Source organism: Taurulus bubalis (assembly GCF_910589615.1).
Source record: "Taurulus bubalis genome assembly, chromosome: 6".
Classification (NCBI taxonomy): domain Eukaryota; kingdom Metazoa; phylum Chordata; class Actinopteri; order Perciformes; family Cottidae; genus Taurulus; species Taurulus bubalis.
The window spans coordinates 7116588-7133406 of record NC_136594.1 but is presented as its reverse complement, the minus strand read 5'-3'; the positions used below and the strand labels follow the sequence as shown (position 1 = coordinate 7133406).

General features: G+C 42.6%; 2 protein-coding genes across 2 annotated transcripts; one reads left to right on the top strand and one right to left on the bottom strand.

Annotated features, from left to right (window-relative positions):
- Window positions 1-652: 652 nt before the first annotated feature.
- brat1 (BRCA1-associated ATM activator 1) lies at window positions 653-7262 on the bottom strand (the record flags this gene model as incomplete). Its single annotated transcript, XM_079219276.1, has 12 exons — window positions 653-1720; window positions 2770-3044; window positions 3136-3220; window positions 3882-3955; window positions 4242-4467; window positions 4560-4663; window positions 4749-4843; window positions 5023-5148; window positions 5514-5928; window positions 6046-6193; window positions 6270-6418; window positions 7136-7262. The coding sequence occupies 12 exons, from the start codon at window positions 7260-7262 to the stop codon at window positions 884-886; spliced, it is 2661 nt and encodes an 886-aa protein (XP_079075402.1). The 3' UTR covers window positions 653-883.
- A 418-nt stretch (window positions 7263-7680) lies between these two features.
- On the top strand, window positions 7681-14199 carry eif3ba (eukaryotic translation initiation factor 3, subunit Ba). Its single transcript, XM_079219054.1, has 19 exons — window positions 7681-7860; window positions 8965-9157; window positions 9246-9365; window positions 9458-9515; window positions 9638-9766; window positions 9878-10035; window positions 10400-10531; window positions 10637-10703; window positions 10792-10838; window positions 10936-11146; window positions 11242-11314; window positions 11410-11532; window positions 11621-11699; window positions 11910-12048; window positions 12173-12298; window positions 12525-12602; window positions 12734-12842; window positions 12926-13038; window positions 13650-14199. The coding sequence occupies exons 1-18, from the start codon at window positions 7761-7763 to the stop codon at window positions 13024-13026; spliced, it is 2043 nt and encodes a 680-aa protein (XP_079075180.1). The 5' UTR covers window positions 7681-7760; the 3' UTR covers window positions 13027-13038; window positions 13650-14199.
- Window positions 14200-16819: the final 2620 nt, after the last annotated feature.

The window sequence follows — 16819 nt, the reverse complement described above, 5'->3', positions numbered from 1 at the left end:
GAAATGATCCATTAGAAGTAAAAGTCCTTCATAAATATATCTATATATGTACACACACAGACACATTCATATATATATATATATATATATATATATATATATATATATATATATATATATATATATATATATATATATATATTTATTTAAAGTATGATAAGTAAAAATGTAAGTAGTATGTATATTATTAATGTTGCAACTGCTAAAGGGTGACCTGATTTTTGTCCATGTAGCTCACCTTGTAGAGCACGGACAAAGGCTGGTTTGAATGTAAAGTAACATGTGTAAATATACTTAGTTACATTTCACCACCGAGGAGACGCTAATCTGAGAACGTGTTTGGTGAGTGAGGCAAGAGTTGAATCAGCCTGGTACACTGATGGTGAGTCAAGGATGAAATAAAGCAAAAATATAGACTTGGCTCTCAAATTTAAGTCTCAAGTTGGGTTGTAAAGACTCAAGCTGAGGTCTCAGTTTTAGGCCTGTGTCATTGTTGAGCTGTGACTGACCTCTGTTGGAGGTAACGACGAGTGCAACTGCATTTAATCAATGCATCTTAAAAAGCAATAGAGACATTACAACATGAAACAAACAACAAAGATCAACAACGTCCTATTTATTGAAATTACAATATTAAATGTGTTTAAAAAAATCTGTGGCAACTGTTTCCAGTTTTGATTGACAGCAGACAAAAGAAGAAAAACAAAACTTCAGCGCAATTTTTTTGAAAAATCTCAAAGTGAAAATGTTGCAACATTGAAAACAGCACACATTATCAAGGAGTAAAATCAGGTAAACTCCTTTTACTTAAGGAGCTAAAAAACAACAAAAATACCCTGAGTTGAGAAAACATAACATAAGGCCGAGTGTGTGTGTGTGTGTGTCAGTAGCAGTCCACGATGACCTCTTGCCCCGGCTGTGTGTCTGGGTGAGTGTGAGCGGCGCTCGCGGTCAGAATGTCCTGCAGCAGAGAGAGGGCGGAGTTGTGGACGTGGTCGCTGCTTTGAGCGAGGACGTCCAGCCTCTGGTCCAAACCCAGAGACCGCAACGCCTCACACACACTCACACTCACGCCGTCTCCTCCCTCGTCTGCTCCTCCTTTGCTCCTCCCCTCTGCTGCGATGTCACTCCTCTTCATCCCCAGCGTCTTTCTGATCTCCTGGCCCCAGCCCCAGCCGGGCAGATCACAGGATACTGTTGCCGCGGCAGCAGTGGCCTCCAGCGCGCCCGGCGACGGAAGGCAGACTGCGTCTCTGAGCGTCATCAGCAGGCGACATGCTCTCAGACCCACGGGTCTGTCGCAGTCGACCAGGCCGCTCAACAGCGCCGAGATGACTCCCAGCTCGACCACGCCGGCCAAATGTGACTCCGCGCCCTCCGCGTGTGTGTGAAGGGTGTATGTCTGGTCAGAGGCGACGCCATCAGGTTGCGGCAGGGCGCCTGAACCCTTCCCGTAACCCCGGTGACCTGAAAAGGCTTCGTCCAGCAGCAGCTCGGCCAGCTCCAGCGTGTGAACCTTGACCTCCCAGTCCAGATCGGCGCTGCCTTGTGAGAGGACGGAGCGCACGCACTGCATCAGGAGCGAGGCGGAGGAGGCGGATGATGACGAAGACGAGGAGCGCGAAGAGAACCAGGAGATGAAGTATCGCACGACAGCCCTCCTGGGGAAGCCCTCCGTGTCCTGGGAGAGGATTTCAAGCAGCCGGCTCACTATTTCAGTCTGGAAGGACAAAGATTCACCAATAAAAGTCAAGTTTACATTTAAACACATTGTTTGTTACCTTGTACATTTTCTCTTTATCTTTAGAGGCCCTGAACGACGACACGGGTTAGTACGTTTATTCTGAGTGTAAATACACAAAATAATAAATACAAAAATAAAGAAGACCAAAGGAGAAAATAACAAACATTACAAAATGAATAAACAAAAACATATAAATACGCAAATATATGGTCAAAAAATTATACAATTTAACTGTTAGGGCAATGATTTAAAAATCTCTCTTACTTCTCTTATTGGGTAAGGTAAGAAAATGTTCTGCCTCTAATTGATTACTTATTAATTAATTCCTGTGATCTGAATGTACACAGGTTAATGTAAAGTCTGAAGAAAATACCAAATGCAAGGTACTTTTTATTTATTTATAGCAATGCCATTATCGATTCTACTTATCGGACAGATTCCCTTTTGGGGGGGAAATAAAGTAGGTCTACACAGATTTTCAGCATCAACGCAGCTGTTCTAACATCTGGGACTGAACAGAGTAGCATGTCTGTCTCATAATATTTGAAAATGATGAAATCAATTACAAATAACCATGTCATCACCGTTTTTTGGGAAATTAAGCCACCATTTTTGCAATCTGTGTTATGTGTTAAAATATTTTGGTTCAGTAAAAATTCTTGCAGCTGCATTTTGGACGAGCTGGTATTTTTTAAATGCTATACAGACAGGCAGAGGTTCTCTGAGAGAGAATGATTTTCTGCATTTGAATAGCGGTGAACTCGGAAGTGGAATGAAAGCCAATATGTTAGAAATACCACGACAAATTTAACATATTTGTGTGTGGAAGGTTGGACAAAACCAAAACATATGAAATACTGTAACGTGGTCCTAAATGTTGATCCTAACTTGTCGTGATCCAAAGAAAATAGCGGCTTGTGTTAAATAATCCCAAATAACTGATACACTGCATTACACCCCAGTGAGTTCTTCACCGTCGTCTTGTGCCAACTGTTCAGATTCAAAGTAAAACCATGTCCTCCTACCTCCTCCGGACTGAGCGCTGTCCCCTGCTGCCAGCTGTGTGTCAGTGTCTTTGCCAGTGCACAGATGGCGCTGGCTCTCACGTAGCTCTCCGTATCCTGGAGCGCCTCCTTCAGGAGAGGAACGGTACAGCCAACGCCCAGCAGAGCGTCGGACACGTCGCCGGCTGACTCCGCTGAGACACGCACACCTGCCAGGTGTCCCAGAAACTCCACCGTGGAGTCCCTCACCTCCCAGCGCATGTCACACACACGCTTCTTCACTACGTCCACGAGACCTAACACAAGTATACACATACATTTACCATCAGGGACACATTGCTGTGTATTATAGCCACAAATATTCAATAGGCTGCTGGTGAACTTCACCTTGTCTGAGCTGGTCTGTTACGAAGGACAGGTCTGTGGACACACTCGTCCATTTCACGAAGGCCTGGTAGGACTTGTGGAGTACCTTAGAAACACAGACAGACTCTTCAATGATAGAAAACAGCACTGACTTACAGCTTAAGTTTATAACCCTCAGAAAGTCAATGTGGAAAGCTGCAGAAAAAGATCGTAAGTGAACCTTTAGTAAAGATTATGATATCATACTGCTCACCTTTGTCCACTGGCCAAATGGCTGAATGTTTCAAATTGTACCAGACACTCAATAGTGTGTCTATTAATAAAAAATAAAAAGTGACACTATTAATCTAGTGTCTGTTGATACGAGTGTGTCTATTTGCTTCACTCACCAGACAAACAATGTTTGTTTGTCTGGTGAGTGAAGCACTACCAGCCACGTATTTTACCAGCATTTGGCCAGTGAATAGTACTTATTTTGTACCCTGATACTACTGCTCCACTCTCACATACTTTACTTCTATACGTGACAGAATGCACACATCAGTATGGAGAAGAAACCCTGTATTACATTGTGTAGAATAGATGTTTTGAAAAGCTCTAAAATTACAATACAAAGTTATTTAAATTAAATATGACGTCCTGTTCTTGAAGTAAAATCTTCTTGTATTTTTTTAAATGTCTTTTAACAGGTTAAGACAATCGGTGAGTGATGGTATTAATAAAGTTGCAGTTGAGTACGAAAAAACAACAACACACACCCAACTTACCGTGGGATCAGAATCAGGATTGTCCAGATATTGCATCAGCACTGTGAACACTTCACTGATCACCTCCTGTGCTCCTGAAACACACAACATGGAGGACACATGCTACATGTTTCAAACGGAAAAACACTTTCTCACACACAACACATAATGTTCACATACTGGAGCATTTTTTTGTGTCAGTCCATGAGGATATTTTATCTGACGAATATTTTGTTTTATTAGATATAATAACTTTAAGAGAGATTGGCACTCTCAGCACCAAGTAAATAACTTAAGATCTTAAAGAAGTAAAAGTGGTTGGTAAAAGAGAGGAGAACATTATTTCTAACAGGACGATCCCACATAGACACTCAGCGTTACCTGGGCTGCTGTTGAGAGCCGTCAGAGCCTCGAGGGCACATTTCTGAACTTTGCCACTGCCGATTACGTTCCTGCAAACTTCACTGCAACCAGTGGACGAGGTGGAGGACGAGGCGGAGGACGAGGAGGAGGACGAGGAGGAGGACGAGACGCCGCTGCAGATCCTTAACAATGACAGAACTGCAGTGACAAGTAACTGTGGCGGACAGGGGAGGACGCCGGAAGGCTGTGAGGATGAAGAGAGAGAGAAGCAGTTGTGTTAGTCTGCTGCACATCAAGAACACAGTCCATCTCCTCTGGTCGTCTTCCCGGCCTCACCGTGAGTGTGATCTGCGGTGTGTTTGTCAGGCAGACACAGATCACAGAGATGCAGGAGCTTTTGCACTTCAGCTGCTCCACCACTGAAGACTGATGCTCATCTGCTGCAGGAACAAAAGTACATCTAGTTATAAAGATGCTCAACATGCTTTATAATTCTTTATATCTGTGTATATCTGTGTGTTTTACCAGTGGTGTTTGCGCCCAGCAGAGTGTGACCAGTTACAATGTGGAGGGGTAGCAGTAGTATTCTCACGGCCCGGGCTGTGTGGACAATATCACTGCTCAGAAACACAGAAGAAGAAGAAGAAGAAGAAGAAGAAGAAGAAGAAGAAGAAAAAGAAAATAGCACCCACGGGTAAATAAATCCATTGTTTCTGCAACTTGAACTACTAAACCTGAGGTCGTACTGGTGACTGTGAAGACTGGCGAGTGTGGAGTCGTGCTGTGAACAGATGCTTACTGGTGACCCCGGCGAAGAAAAGCAGCTGCAGCATGAATGAGGTCAGCGGGTTTATTAACGCTCAACATGGACGTCAGAAGACGGCTGACGCGTTGGTCCGGGACACGCTCATCGGCGCCGGAGCGGCTGCAGACAAACACGTTGCACTCGATGAATTCAGCTCAGTGCTATCATCACAGTGCAACTATCCCCTCTTTCCTTTTACTTTATGTTCATGCAGCAGGTGCTCTGATAGAAAACTAGAGGTGGGAGTTGATGCAGCTTCTAACTATTCCTTTAATTCAGTAATTACTGATAATACATGTAATGGAAATATGTGTTTTTCTAATTCTTATAATAACTTATCTACAAACACCTTTTTCATGCATTTATTCCAAGCAATTGTCGTTCATTTGCATTGTTCTTCATACTTTCTTGTCGTGACAATAATGTTAAATTGAGTATTATATGTATGTGTGTGTGTTTGTGTTCACATGAGAGAGACAGTCTACCTGCATGCAGCCAGAATGACGTCCATCAGAGGCAGCGTGAGCTGGCTGCAGCCTGCCGTCACCAGCTCCTCCAGAGAGTCCGCGACTGTCTGGAGCAGCTTGTCCCAGAGAGGAGGCCCGGCCCGGGCCAGGAGCAGCGCCAGCAGTTTCAGGATCTGCAGACTCTGACTGAGGTTTGTGTATTTTTTGGGAACCAGCGACACCTTGAGGTACCCTGAGATCGCCGTGAGAGCAGCCGTGTACTCTGCGCTGGTATGCATCCTCCCGTCATCTTCTTCTTTCTTATCTTCGCCGTTACATCCCGGAGACGAGGCTGGCTGAAAGAAGAGTAAGATGTGGGCGAGCATTTGATTGGCAGCTGAGGCAACGAACAGACTCGTGTCTGTCTGGAGTTGAAGGAGCGGGTCAATGAAGTCTGTGAGGAAAATAGATTGTATTAATGAAATATTGCCTGCCTCCTTCTCATCAAATTGTCTTTTATAATATACAACATATTCGGAGAGATGGTCTCATTTTCAACATGAAAAGTCACCTGATTGCACAAAGAAGCTGAGAGCTTTTGGGTGCTGCAGCATGCTGCGTAAGCCCTGGATCCAGCCGATCCGTAAACAGGGATCCTCCCAGAGTCCAGCGTCTTGCCAGCGTTGAAGGTGGAAGACCTGCTTCAGAACCGAGCGTTCCTGCAGGCGGCAACGTCACCAAAGTCAGAATTTGTTTCAACAGTTTGGTTAAAGTACACGGTGCCATTAACTCGACCTGGAGCCGCTTGAAGCCGTCCTCGGTGGCAGCCATTAAGCCGGTGAGCCTGAGGGTGAAGGAGAGGACACCGGGGTCTGAAGCCGTGTTGTGAACCACAGTGGATATGAATTCGAGCAGACATGGACAGGCCTCCAGCAGAGATCCCCCTTCAAGAGGAGCAAAGGTGGACATGAGACAGTGGCACAGATCTAATATCCATCCTGGGTTGGAATAACCCTCAAGGCAGATCCCCCTGTTCTCCTCAATGTTTGTGCATTTTCGATGCATCATTTTGGCAGCTTCATTCTTATAGATACATTTATTTAGGAATATGCACCATGTAAGTATTATATCAAGACAAATAATAATAGGGTTGTTTTTATACACTATTCATGACACATTTCTCATTCCCTACACTACTCACTTGCTGTACTGATTCATTCATTCATCTATTTGTTTTCATTGTGTTGTGTTAAATACATTTGTTTATTATTTTGTATACCCGTTTGACCCAATATTAGAGTTTGGCTACGACACTATTTTATAGACACCATTAAATAATCTGCAGATCAAAACAATTATTAGTTGCAGCCTCATTTTGGTTTATCTGGTGCTTTAGTGGTGAATATAAGTAATCAAATGAAATGCCAGAGAGTGGAGCTTCCGTGTTCATAGTGGCCCCTCAGGGGGTCACAGCCTTGTATCCTCCCAGTTACCTGGCTGTGACATGTCTCCAGTTCACCTGACATCTAACTACAGGAACAGCTAAAGTAAAAGCACCTGAACGCTCCACCTTGAGAGGTCAAAGATGGAGGAAACCAGAGAGAGGAGCAGGCAGGAATGAGGACAGAAAGCAGAACTATCCCACCATGTTCGGTACTAACCGGCCTCGGTGAGCCCTGTGAACCAGTCCAGCAGTTTCTCCAGGCTGGTGTCATCGGGCAGAGAGCTCCCTGAGGCCGCCAGCACCTCACACACACTGGGCAGCAGCGACACACACTCTGCGTCCATGGTGCTCCGTGTGTGTGTGTGTGTAGATACACTAATAATTATGTCAAGACTAACTTATCTGGAAATACAGCTAGATGCTATGTTGTGTAGCTGAGAGTGAAGGGGAACCGCTTGCTTAAAAATGTCAAAATGTTGTATTTAAGCTAAACGTCCATCTCGCGGGAAATCGTTTCGGATCCACCGGGTGCGCGTGGCTTCTCTCTTCTTCACTGCAAAATGCAACAAGGACACCTGCGCTGTTTACTGATCTGTAAGCTAACGGACAGTAATCTACACGTGGGAGTGTAGTCGTAAACCTCGGTCCCTATGTTTTACATCTCTACTTCCCGCCGCTGCGCTTCCTTCCCAGTCGAACTGGTTCCGGTGTCACGTTTCCGTCGCGTCGTCCATTTTCACTAAAACCGCACATGGTGCCGCGCCGGTCGAGGACCGTCAGCCTCTTATTTTTTGGGATTTTGCTCCGTAGTGGCGAGAAATACGTCTCGTAACAGCTGATAAATGCAAGACACGGTGGACATGGTGGACGACCCAGAGTATGACGAGGATGAGCCCTCCTTCAGCGACCCGGAGGACTTCGAAGATGACGTCGAAGATGAGGGTGAGCGGTCGCAGGAAACACCCCGGCTTTCTGGCCTGTTGCTAACTGTTAGCTACGAATCGCACGAACTGAACTACGCAACGCTATAAATCCAGTTTACTTGTCACTTTGTCAACCGGACCATAATGTTTAAATCTAGAGATTTTATTAACAAAAATATCATAAAAATGATGTTATATCGCCATTTTCCTTAGAGAGTGAACGGTTATCGTTAACCGTTCACTCTGTTGCGTTTCACGGCTATTGAAGCCTCCGTCAGACACCAAACTGTGGCCTTTGTCGCTGTTATTGTGACAATTACAACAGCTGACTAATGAAAATCATTTCATAATAACTGGCTGAATTCATGTAGAAGGCCAAGACCACTACTGCGAGCCTCTATAGTCTGTGGTTTGATACCGTTAAACGAAGCTGTCGCGTCAGATAAACGTGTTGGGACGCAGTGCTCCTCATGTCTGCCAACACAAACGTGAACAAATTACACATCAGCAAGTTGAGTAATACTCAATTAAGACTAATGTAACAGCCCTGCAGTAAAATATTTACATGTGAAGTCGTATAACGTGTTACATTTTCATTCATACTGTTTGAAAGGGGAGTTGGTTTCGTTTCATCTTAATGTGCATTGTGGTGCTGTAGACTTGTATTACGTTAATCGGAGTAGTTTTTAATGTAATGTCCACCCCATTTTTATAATTTTGGGGAGGCTAAACATTGGAAACGGCAAAGCTGTAACAGTACAGTTGAATTATCACTTCTCTGAAACATCAGATGCATTAGTTTAAGACAGGTGTACTTATTGAATTGACATCAGAGTATAGAGCACTTTACAAAAGTTAGATAATTTATGTTATTTACTGTTTTCATAGTGTACCACCCTTTACCTGCTGACTGGGGGTATAGACATATGTGACTAGGTGGCAAATTAGTTGAGGCTCATATTATACCTGTTAAATCCCCGATCCATTTTCAGCTTAGAAACCTTTGTTCTAATGGGTTTGAAATTGTATTTGTAAGCAAAGTTTAACACAGACAGATCAGATAAGTGACTAACGTCGTTGTTGCCCTCCCCAATCTTCCGGCCCCTCTTTGTCTCCTTTATAGAGCTCATGGAGGACATCCTGAAGGAGAAGCCCCTGGAGGCTGACGGCATCGACTCGGTGGTGGTGGTGGACAACGTCCCTCAGGTGGGCCAGGAGCGTTTGGAGAAACTCAAGAACGTCATACACAAGATTTTCTCCAAGTTTGGCAAGATCGCCACTGAGTTCTATCCAGAGGCTGATGGCTTGACCAAAGGGTATGTGATCTGCCCCATACACTGTTATGGAAGTATACTTGCTTTAATGTGGAAAATAAGATGTAAAACAAACCCATATCTCATGCAGGTATATCTTCTTGGAGTATGGTGGTCCTACCCAAGCCCTCGAAGCGGTAAAGAACGCGGATGGATACAAACTCGACAAACAACATACATTCAGAGTCAATCTCTTCACCGACTTTGACAAGTGAGTGTGCGGTGTGGGATAAGAGATTCATCAAATGTGACGGCAGGTGAATGTGAGACGAGTAGATTCATTCTGTCCGCTTATTTCCCCAGGTACATGAACATCAGTGATGAGTGGGAAACTCCCGAGAAGCAGCCTTTTAAAGATTTTGTGAGTATTTTCTTTTTCAACAAATACTTATTTTTTACTAATCATGAGTAGTTTAATATGTGGGCCTTTTTGTATTTCTTAAATTTTAACAAATGAATATGCCAAACTGTCTGCCTGTTCAGGGAAATATGCGCCATTGGACTGAGGACCCAGACTGTCGTGACCAGTACAGTGTGATCTACGAAGCTGGAGAGAGGACGGTCATTTTTAACAACGATCCTAAGGATCCAATCATATCTGAGGAGAGAGCAGTAAGTAGTTGCTCACACTTTGAACTGCAGCGTTAATAGAGGTTGCAATAAATGTAATTCAATGGTACTGGTTGGCTTGCAGACTAATTATGTTTTTGTGTCTTGATGCAGCGCTGGACAGAGACGTACGTGCGCTGGTCTCCTAAAGGCACCTACCTGGCCACTTTCCACCAACGTGGTATTGCATTGTGGGGCGGCGAGAAGTTCAAGCAGATTCAGAGGTTCAGCCATCAGGGCGTGTCCCTCATCGACTTCTCACCATGTGAGAGGTAATCAATATTTCTGTTTTGCACTACTTATTGACACTTTCGTAGGATTAGGGTTCAAGCGTTAACGATGTGAACTGAAATATATTTGGCATCTTCCAACAAGATTTTAGGTCCAAATCTAATTATTCTGCTAATACCGAGACCAATATTTTTCTTTACTAAACTGAAATATGTATCTTGACACATTGAAATAATAGCTATTGAAAAGAAAATATGACAAACTAATTGATCCAAATGCTGTAATTCCTGATGTATATCTATAAAACTCATCAGCTTAGTTTATTAATGAATGAATGAACGATGGATAATATTAAATAAAAAGTGCCGTATCTTAAGTGCCACCTGTGGTTGTGCTGCCTTCCAGGTATGTGGTGACCTTCAGTCCACTGATGGACACAAAGGAGGACCCACAGGCCATCATCATCTGGGACATTCTGACCGGACACAAGAAGAGAGGTTTCCACTGCGAGAGCTCTGCACACTGGCCCATATTCAAGTCAGTTCTTTGGTTATGAAAGATTTTATGTCGCCAATTTACTTTTATGTTGCGCTCGCATCTGTTGCACCTCCAGTGATTATAATGAAGCATATTGATCCCCAGATGGAGCCACGATGGAAAGTTCTTTGCCAGGATGACCACAGACACGCTGAGCATCTATGAGGCTCCAGTAAGTACAAACAAAGACAACATAATGTTGTGTTTGTTAAAGTGTGTAGCTGACATTTTTTTAATTTAAATTTGTCTGTTCCTTTTAGTCAATGGGCTTGCTCGACAAGAAGAGTCTTAAGATTTCCGGGATCAAGTAAGAGAGCATACTCTTATGACTTTGTTTCTTGTAGTTGGGTGCATACAATTGTGAAATATTGAGAATAATCTTTGCCTTTTTTGTTTATCTACAGGGACTTCTCCTGGTCTCCTGGTGACAACATCATAGCATTCTGGGTACCTGAGGACAAAGATATCCCAGCGCGAGTGACTCTGATGCAGATACCTACCCGCCAGGAGATCCGCGTCCGCAACCTCTTCAATGTTGTCGACTGCAAACTGCACTGGCAGAGAAATGGAGACTACCTGTGTGTGAAAGTGGACAGGACTCCGAAAGGAACACCGGTAAAGAGAAAGAGGCGAAACCGCTGAGACCTCACTGTAAAAAACAAAAGAAAAAAACAAATGCTCAACTTATTTTTTTTTTCCACCTTTTTCAGGGCGTTGTCACCAACTTTGAAATCTTCCGCATGAGAGAGAAGCAGGTTCCTGTCGATGTGGTGGAAATGAAGGGTGAGAACATTAGGAAAAAAAACACTCAAAGTAACTTTTATTGTTTCCCAAAGGAAAATCTAAATGCATTGTTTGTTGCGTTTCTGTCTTTGCAGAAGGCATCATAGCGTTTGCATGGGAGCCCAACGGCAGCAAGTTCGCTGTTCTCCATGGAGAGTCTCCCAGAATCAACGTCTCCTTCTATCATGTCAAAAACAACGGCAAGATAGAGCTCTCAAGTGAGTAGACTGACGCGCTGACTGTCTTACTGACTCTAGGTCTCACGGTAAACCTCTGAATGTGACGCTTAATCCTTTTTTTCTTCAGAGACGTTTGACAAGCAGCAGGCCAACAGCATCTTCTGGAGCCCCCAGGGACAGTTCTTGGTGCTGGCTGGACTCAGGAGGTGAGTTACATCTGTGTTTGTGTGTATTTGTTAGTGACGGCAATAAGAAGCCGCTGATGACCAAACTAAATAACTTTTCTGACACCTCGTATGAGAGCTAAGCTCCTCCTGATTCTAACTCTGATCTGAGGCTCACAATATTATAGATTTATCGGTTATGACAACATCGTGTGCGAGTGTATAATCTTCTCTTTTCCCGTCGGTGTTCAGTATGAATGGAGCTCTTGCCTTTGTGGACACGTCCGACTGCACCATGATGAACATAGCCGAGCACTACATGGCCTCTGACGTAGAGTGGGACCCCACCGGCCGCTATCTCGTGACCTCCGTCTCCTGGTGGAGCCACAAGGTGCGTGCTTCCAAGTGACTTCACGAATACTTGTCTTTTTCTCACCGTTGCCTCGTAACAACATACTAAACTTGCATCCTTTTCCTCCACCATTTTAAAAAAAAAATTCTTTTCATGTGCAAAGGTGGACAACGCATACTGGCTGTGGACATTCCAGGGCCGTCTTCTCCAGAAGAACAACAAGGACCGCTTCTGTCAGCTGCTCTGGAGACCCAGACCTCCTACCCTGCTCAACATAGAAGATGCAAAGGTACTATTTCATCTTCATCATTTAAAGTATATATTCTGTGTATGTGTTTGTGTGTGGAGCCAGTGATGACGAACTAAATAACTTTTCTGACACCTCGTATGAGAGCTGCACTGCGGCTCCTGATTCTAACTCTGGTCTGAGGCTCACATCTCCAACAAAGATGTCTTTTTGATTTGTGGTTGTGGAGCCATCCTTTTTACAGTAATTATCCTTCTTCCTCTTGCAGATAATCAAGAAGGATCTTAAGAAATACTCAAAGATCTTTGAGCAGAAGGATCGTCTGAGCCAGTCCAAGGCTTCTAAGGTTTGTTCATGTATTTAACTGATGAGCTTCCATACAAGAAACAAACAATGAATTGATAAACAATGCTTGTTTATGACCCAGAACATTATTCTTTTTTTATGATACTAAATGTTTTATGTGTTTGTGAGTAGGAGCTGGTAGACAAGCGCCGGACCATGATGGATGATTACCGTAGCTACAGGGAGATGGCGCAGCAGACCTATCTGGAACAAAAGAGCGCCCGCCTCGAGCTCAGAGGAGGTGAGACCGTTCTCACGTTCAGTACCCGCGAGTCTTTATCTTTACGTAAGGAAATCACTGACATCTGTGCGTTTGTCCTCCAGGAGTGGACAGTGATGAGCTGGACAGCAATGTGGACGACTGGGAGGAGGAGACCATTGAGTTTTTTATCAACGAAGAAATCATTTCCCTTGGAGATCTGTAGTCCCCTACGCAGGTAACACTAGCACACAATTTACATGAAAAATAGATTTACGCAGTTTGAATCCTGAACCGTTTTTATCGGTCCAGTCAAATCCTTCTGTTATACTGTCGTTTCTTCTGTTTCACTGTGAAATACGTGACAGTAGAGAAGCTAAAGATTCTCCAACTTCTGTTTCACTGGACTTAAAGAATTCTTGGACATAACTTCGCAGTCAGTGTTGGTTTTGTCTTGAATTGCATATTTAGCTCCTGCTAAAGGGTCATATTACCAACAAAAAAACATATTTACTTTTAGTTAACATGTAGATAGTATAGTGTCTTTTGTGCTCCAGGTTTTAAGATCAACATTTTACCAAAATGGCGGTGATTATCTTTTACGATTTATTTAATGGGAAACTGCTGCCTTTTGTAACTGTTCATTCTTTGTGCATCTGCTGAATTAGATGAATGAAAGTTGTTGTTTTGTGAACTCAAAACAACTCGACAACATCTGAGAAAATTTAGGGACATCTGCTTTCTATAATGACTTAACTTTAACACTTTAAGACCACTTTTGGCGTATTATTTCCTCCGTCCCTTTTATGTGGATAACATAATAATCTGAGAAATCTCTCTCTCTTTCAGTCCATCCGTTTTTGTGTGGAAGGAGGAGAGAAGAACTGCGTCATTGATTGGAGGACGACGACCACGCTGTGAATTTTGGGGTTCAAGAGCCTCAACATTCATATTTAGTGACATCATCAAAGCACGCCTTGCGGAGCAGCAGCCACATCCAGGGACAAGAGAGGATACTTTGTATTTCATACTTTCTCTTTGTCTCACACCATCTTTTTTTTTTCTCTGTGGAACTTGGTATTTAGTAATACTGCCTCCTTTTTTTCTATTCATCAATTGGAGTAACTTGCTCCCTAATCTCAGCCCCATCTCTTATCGGACCTTCGTTTTCCAGGGGTTGTGTTATGAACTAGCACCACCGCGCAAGTGTGTTATTACATGACAGCACAGAGTGCCATACCAGTGGGGGGTGACGGTGTTGTGACTAAACGAGTAGCCTTCGTTATAAATGTGCTGATGTGGCACTATAGTGGCCTGTATCCTCCTCCTTTCAGATTAGGCTTTCACACAGGGAGGTGGTACGCAGTGGGAATAACTTTAAATAAACATTCAAACACGATGCTATCTGACTGTGTCTCAGTGTTTGGTTCTTTATTGGAGAGGGCATCGTCTGTTCTCTGTTGTTCAGCTTGACCAACCAATCTTGATAATGTTTCAGTCATTTATCAACCTTTAAAAGCAACATGTGCGCTGGTTCCAGCCTCGAGTGTGAGGACTGGCAGCGTTTTTACTGTTTTATATCACTTTTAATTAATTATCTTTCAGATTTGGACAAACAAGCAATTTTAAGACAGAAAGCTGATGGGTATTTATAGATTAATTTATAGACTTAATTGATTAATCAAAATACAATCAACCTAATTCACTGACAGATACTTGTTAGTTGCAGCCCTGTATACAGTTCTGAACACCCATGATCTATTGAGGATTCAATATATCTGCCACATCTTAGTTAAATGAATGCTTCTTGACCACATTCATCTACACAAGCAGTACAATTGTATATGCCCAGTAAAAACTCACTATACTATATAAAATCACTATACAACAATGGATGACTTGCTGCTCTATTTGAAATGAGAAAAAAATCCACATAACATCTTAATAAAATTGTTTCAACATCTTAGGAAAACAAGTCTGCTGGTTAGAAGTTGAGGTGGATGTTGGCATATTTTCTCGAATATACACAAGCTTTGAAGAGGCATATAAATACATATATATGCATGTACATATACAACGCTCACTGCAAACCACTTTATTATATTCAAAGTTCTAACTCAGGTTTGCATGTATTTAATGCTGTATACTTCAACAGCCTCGTCCCACAGTCTGTTTTCTAAAGACTGACCGTTTTGTTCGCTCATTCGCTTATCTGCAGTTTATACATTAAGGTGGCTGTAAACCTTTTAGTGTTGGTAACAAATCACGTTTGAACCGATGGCTGTCCTCAGAAGCTTCAGTTTAAAGCTCAGCTGAAACTGAGGTCACTGCGTCTGAGGTTTAAAAAAAAAAGCTTTGCTAAATTGTGTTTACGGTGAAATTTCTTTCTGCTCGGATAATTTTAATCTGACATAAATCGAGGTCCTTCACGGCTTCATATCTACTCTGTATTTTGTGGTTGTTAAAGATTTTATGGAGCCAAGATGATGGGTTTCTCTTTCATCTTCTGGATGGCTGCTCTGTCATTAAGGTGAACGTCCTCTGGCATTCATCAAGCCATCCCCACCGTCTCACTAGTAATTTAATCTGCTTGGGGAAAGTAAAATCATACAGTATAATTTCTTTTGTGTGGAATAAATAACGGTTGCGAAGACTTAAATCAGGAAGTTTTCCCAGCAGTTTACTTTGACTGATGTCCATAAATAAAGTGCAGTTGTGGGTTTTATATTCAACATTTCCCCTCACAGTTTTCAGGACAAACCAATTCTGCAGTCGGCTCAGAGAACAGTTAGTTATTGATGTACCAGCACCATTTAGGATCATCAGTTATTCCCTAATTCAGATGAGAGGTCAGACAGTGTTGGTCCACTCTATATGTTGACTCTATAGGCGGCAAACATCTTTTACCTCATTAACCTAATGACCTTATGTATGTACAGATGTTCACTGTGATGTTTAACAAGAGGAACAGAACAGTCAGTGAACAACTTATTTCTAGGAGACTTGACTTCACACATTGTGTGAAACTGATGTCCTCAAATGTACCTTCTTAGTTTCTCCCCATCTGAGCCGAGACACAGGTTTCACCTCAAATCTATAACAGGCCTTTTTATTTGGATTAAGAGGTGTTATGCATCAGTTTTGAACGCGGATCCTTAATTTAAGTAAAAGTAGAAATACTTGGGAGGGGGGAAAATACTTGAGTAGCAGTACAGCAGTATTATCAGTGTAGTAAAGTAGTAACGGTATTCAATATGCGGAGAATGGCTTGTGTTATATTATAATATTATTCTGTTTTTGTCACTAACAAATACATTTTAATGTCTGCTAATTTGAGAAACTTTGTGTACTACTGGTTGGAATAGTATTATAGGCCTTGTACTACATCATATATAAGCTTATTATATATATTTTTTATATCAAGCAATCAGGAGAGTAAAAAGTCCAATATTTCCCTATGAAATGGAATGAAATAGAAGTATAAATAACAGAAATACTCAAGTAAAGAACTTCATGGTTGTGTTTGCTTCCAGTCGGCTCCTGCAGGATAACATCAGTATGTATTGAACACAGCTTGATCAGACTGAGCTGGCAGTGATTTATACAAATATTGATCCACATGGTCCTCAGTGTGAAGGGTCAAACAAACTGCAACTGATAAACCTGCCGTGGCACCGTCGATGCCTTCACTGAAATGTCCTACTCTTTTTTTTTTTTTTTTAAGGTAAGTAACAGGATGCTTGTGGTCTCAACGTTCAGTGGACTGCTGCAGAGCCGCCTGGTCCTTTTGATGTGGAGGCTGCAGCCGCCCCGTCATTTCCCCATCAGCTCTCAGATGTTGTAAACACTCATTAAGAGACAGCTCATGCATTCAAACATGGATGATAATATGTTTAGACTTTTATGACCGGCAAAATACATCCATGAAAGAAGATGGCATAAACTAAAAATAGAAACACCTGCAAAGTGTGATGCAACAACCCTGCAGTAAATATCTCCTTAATCAATAAAACTACTTT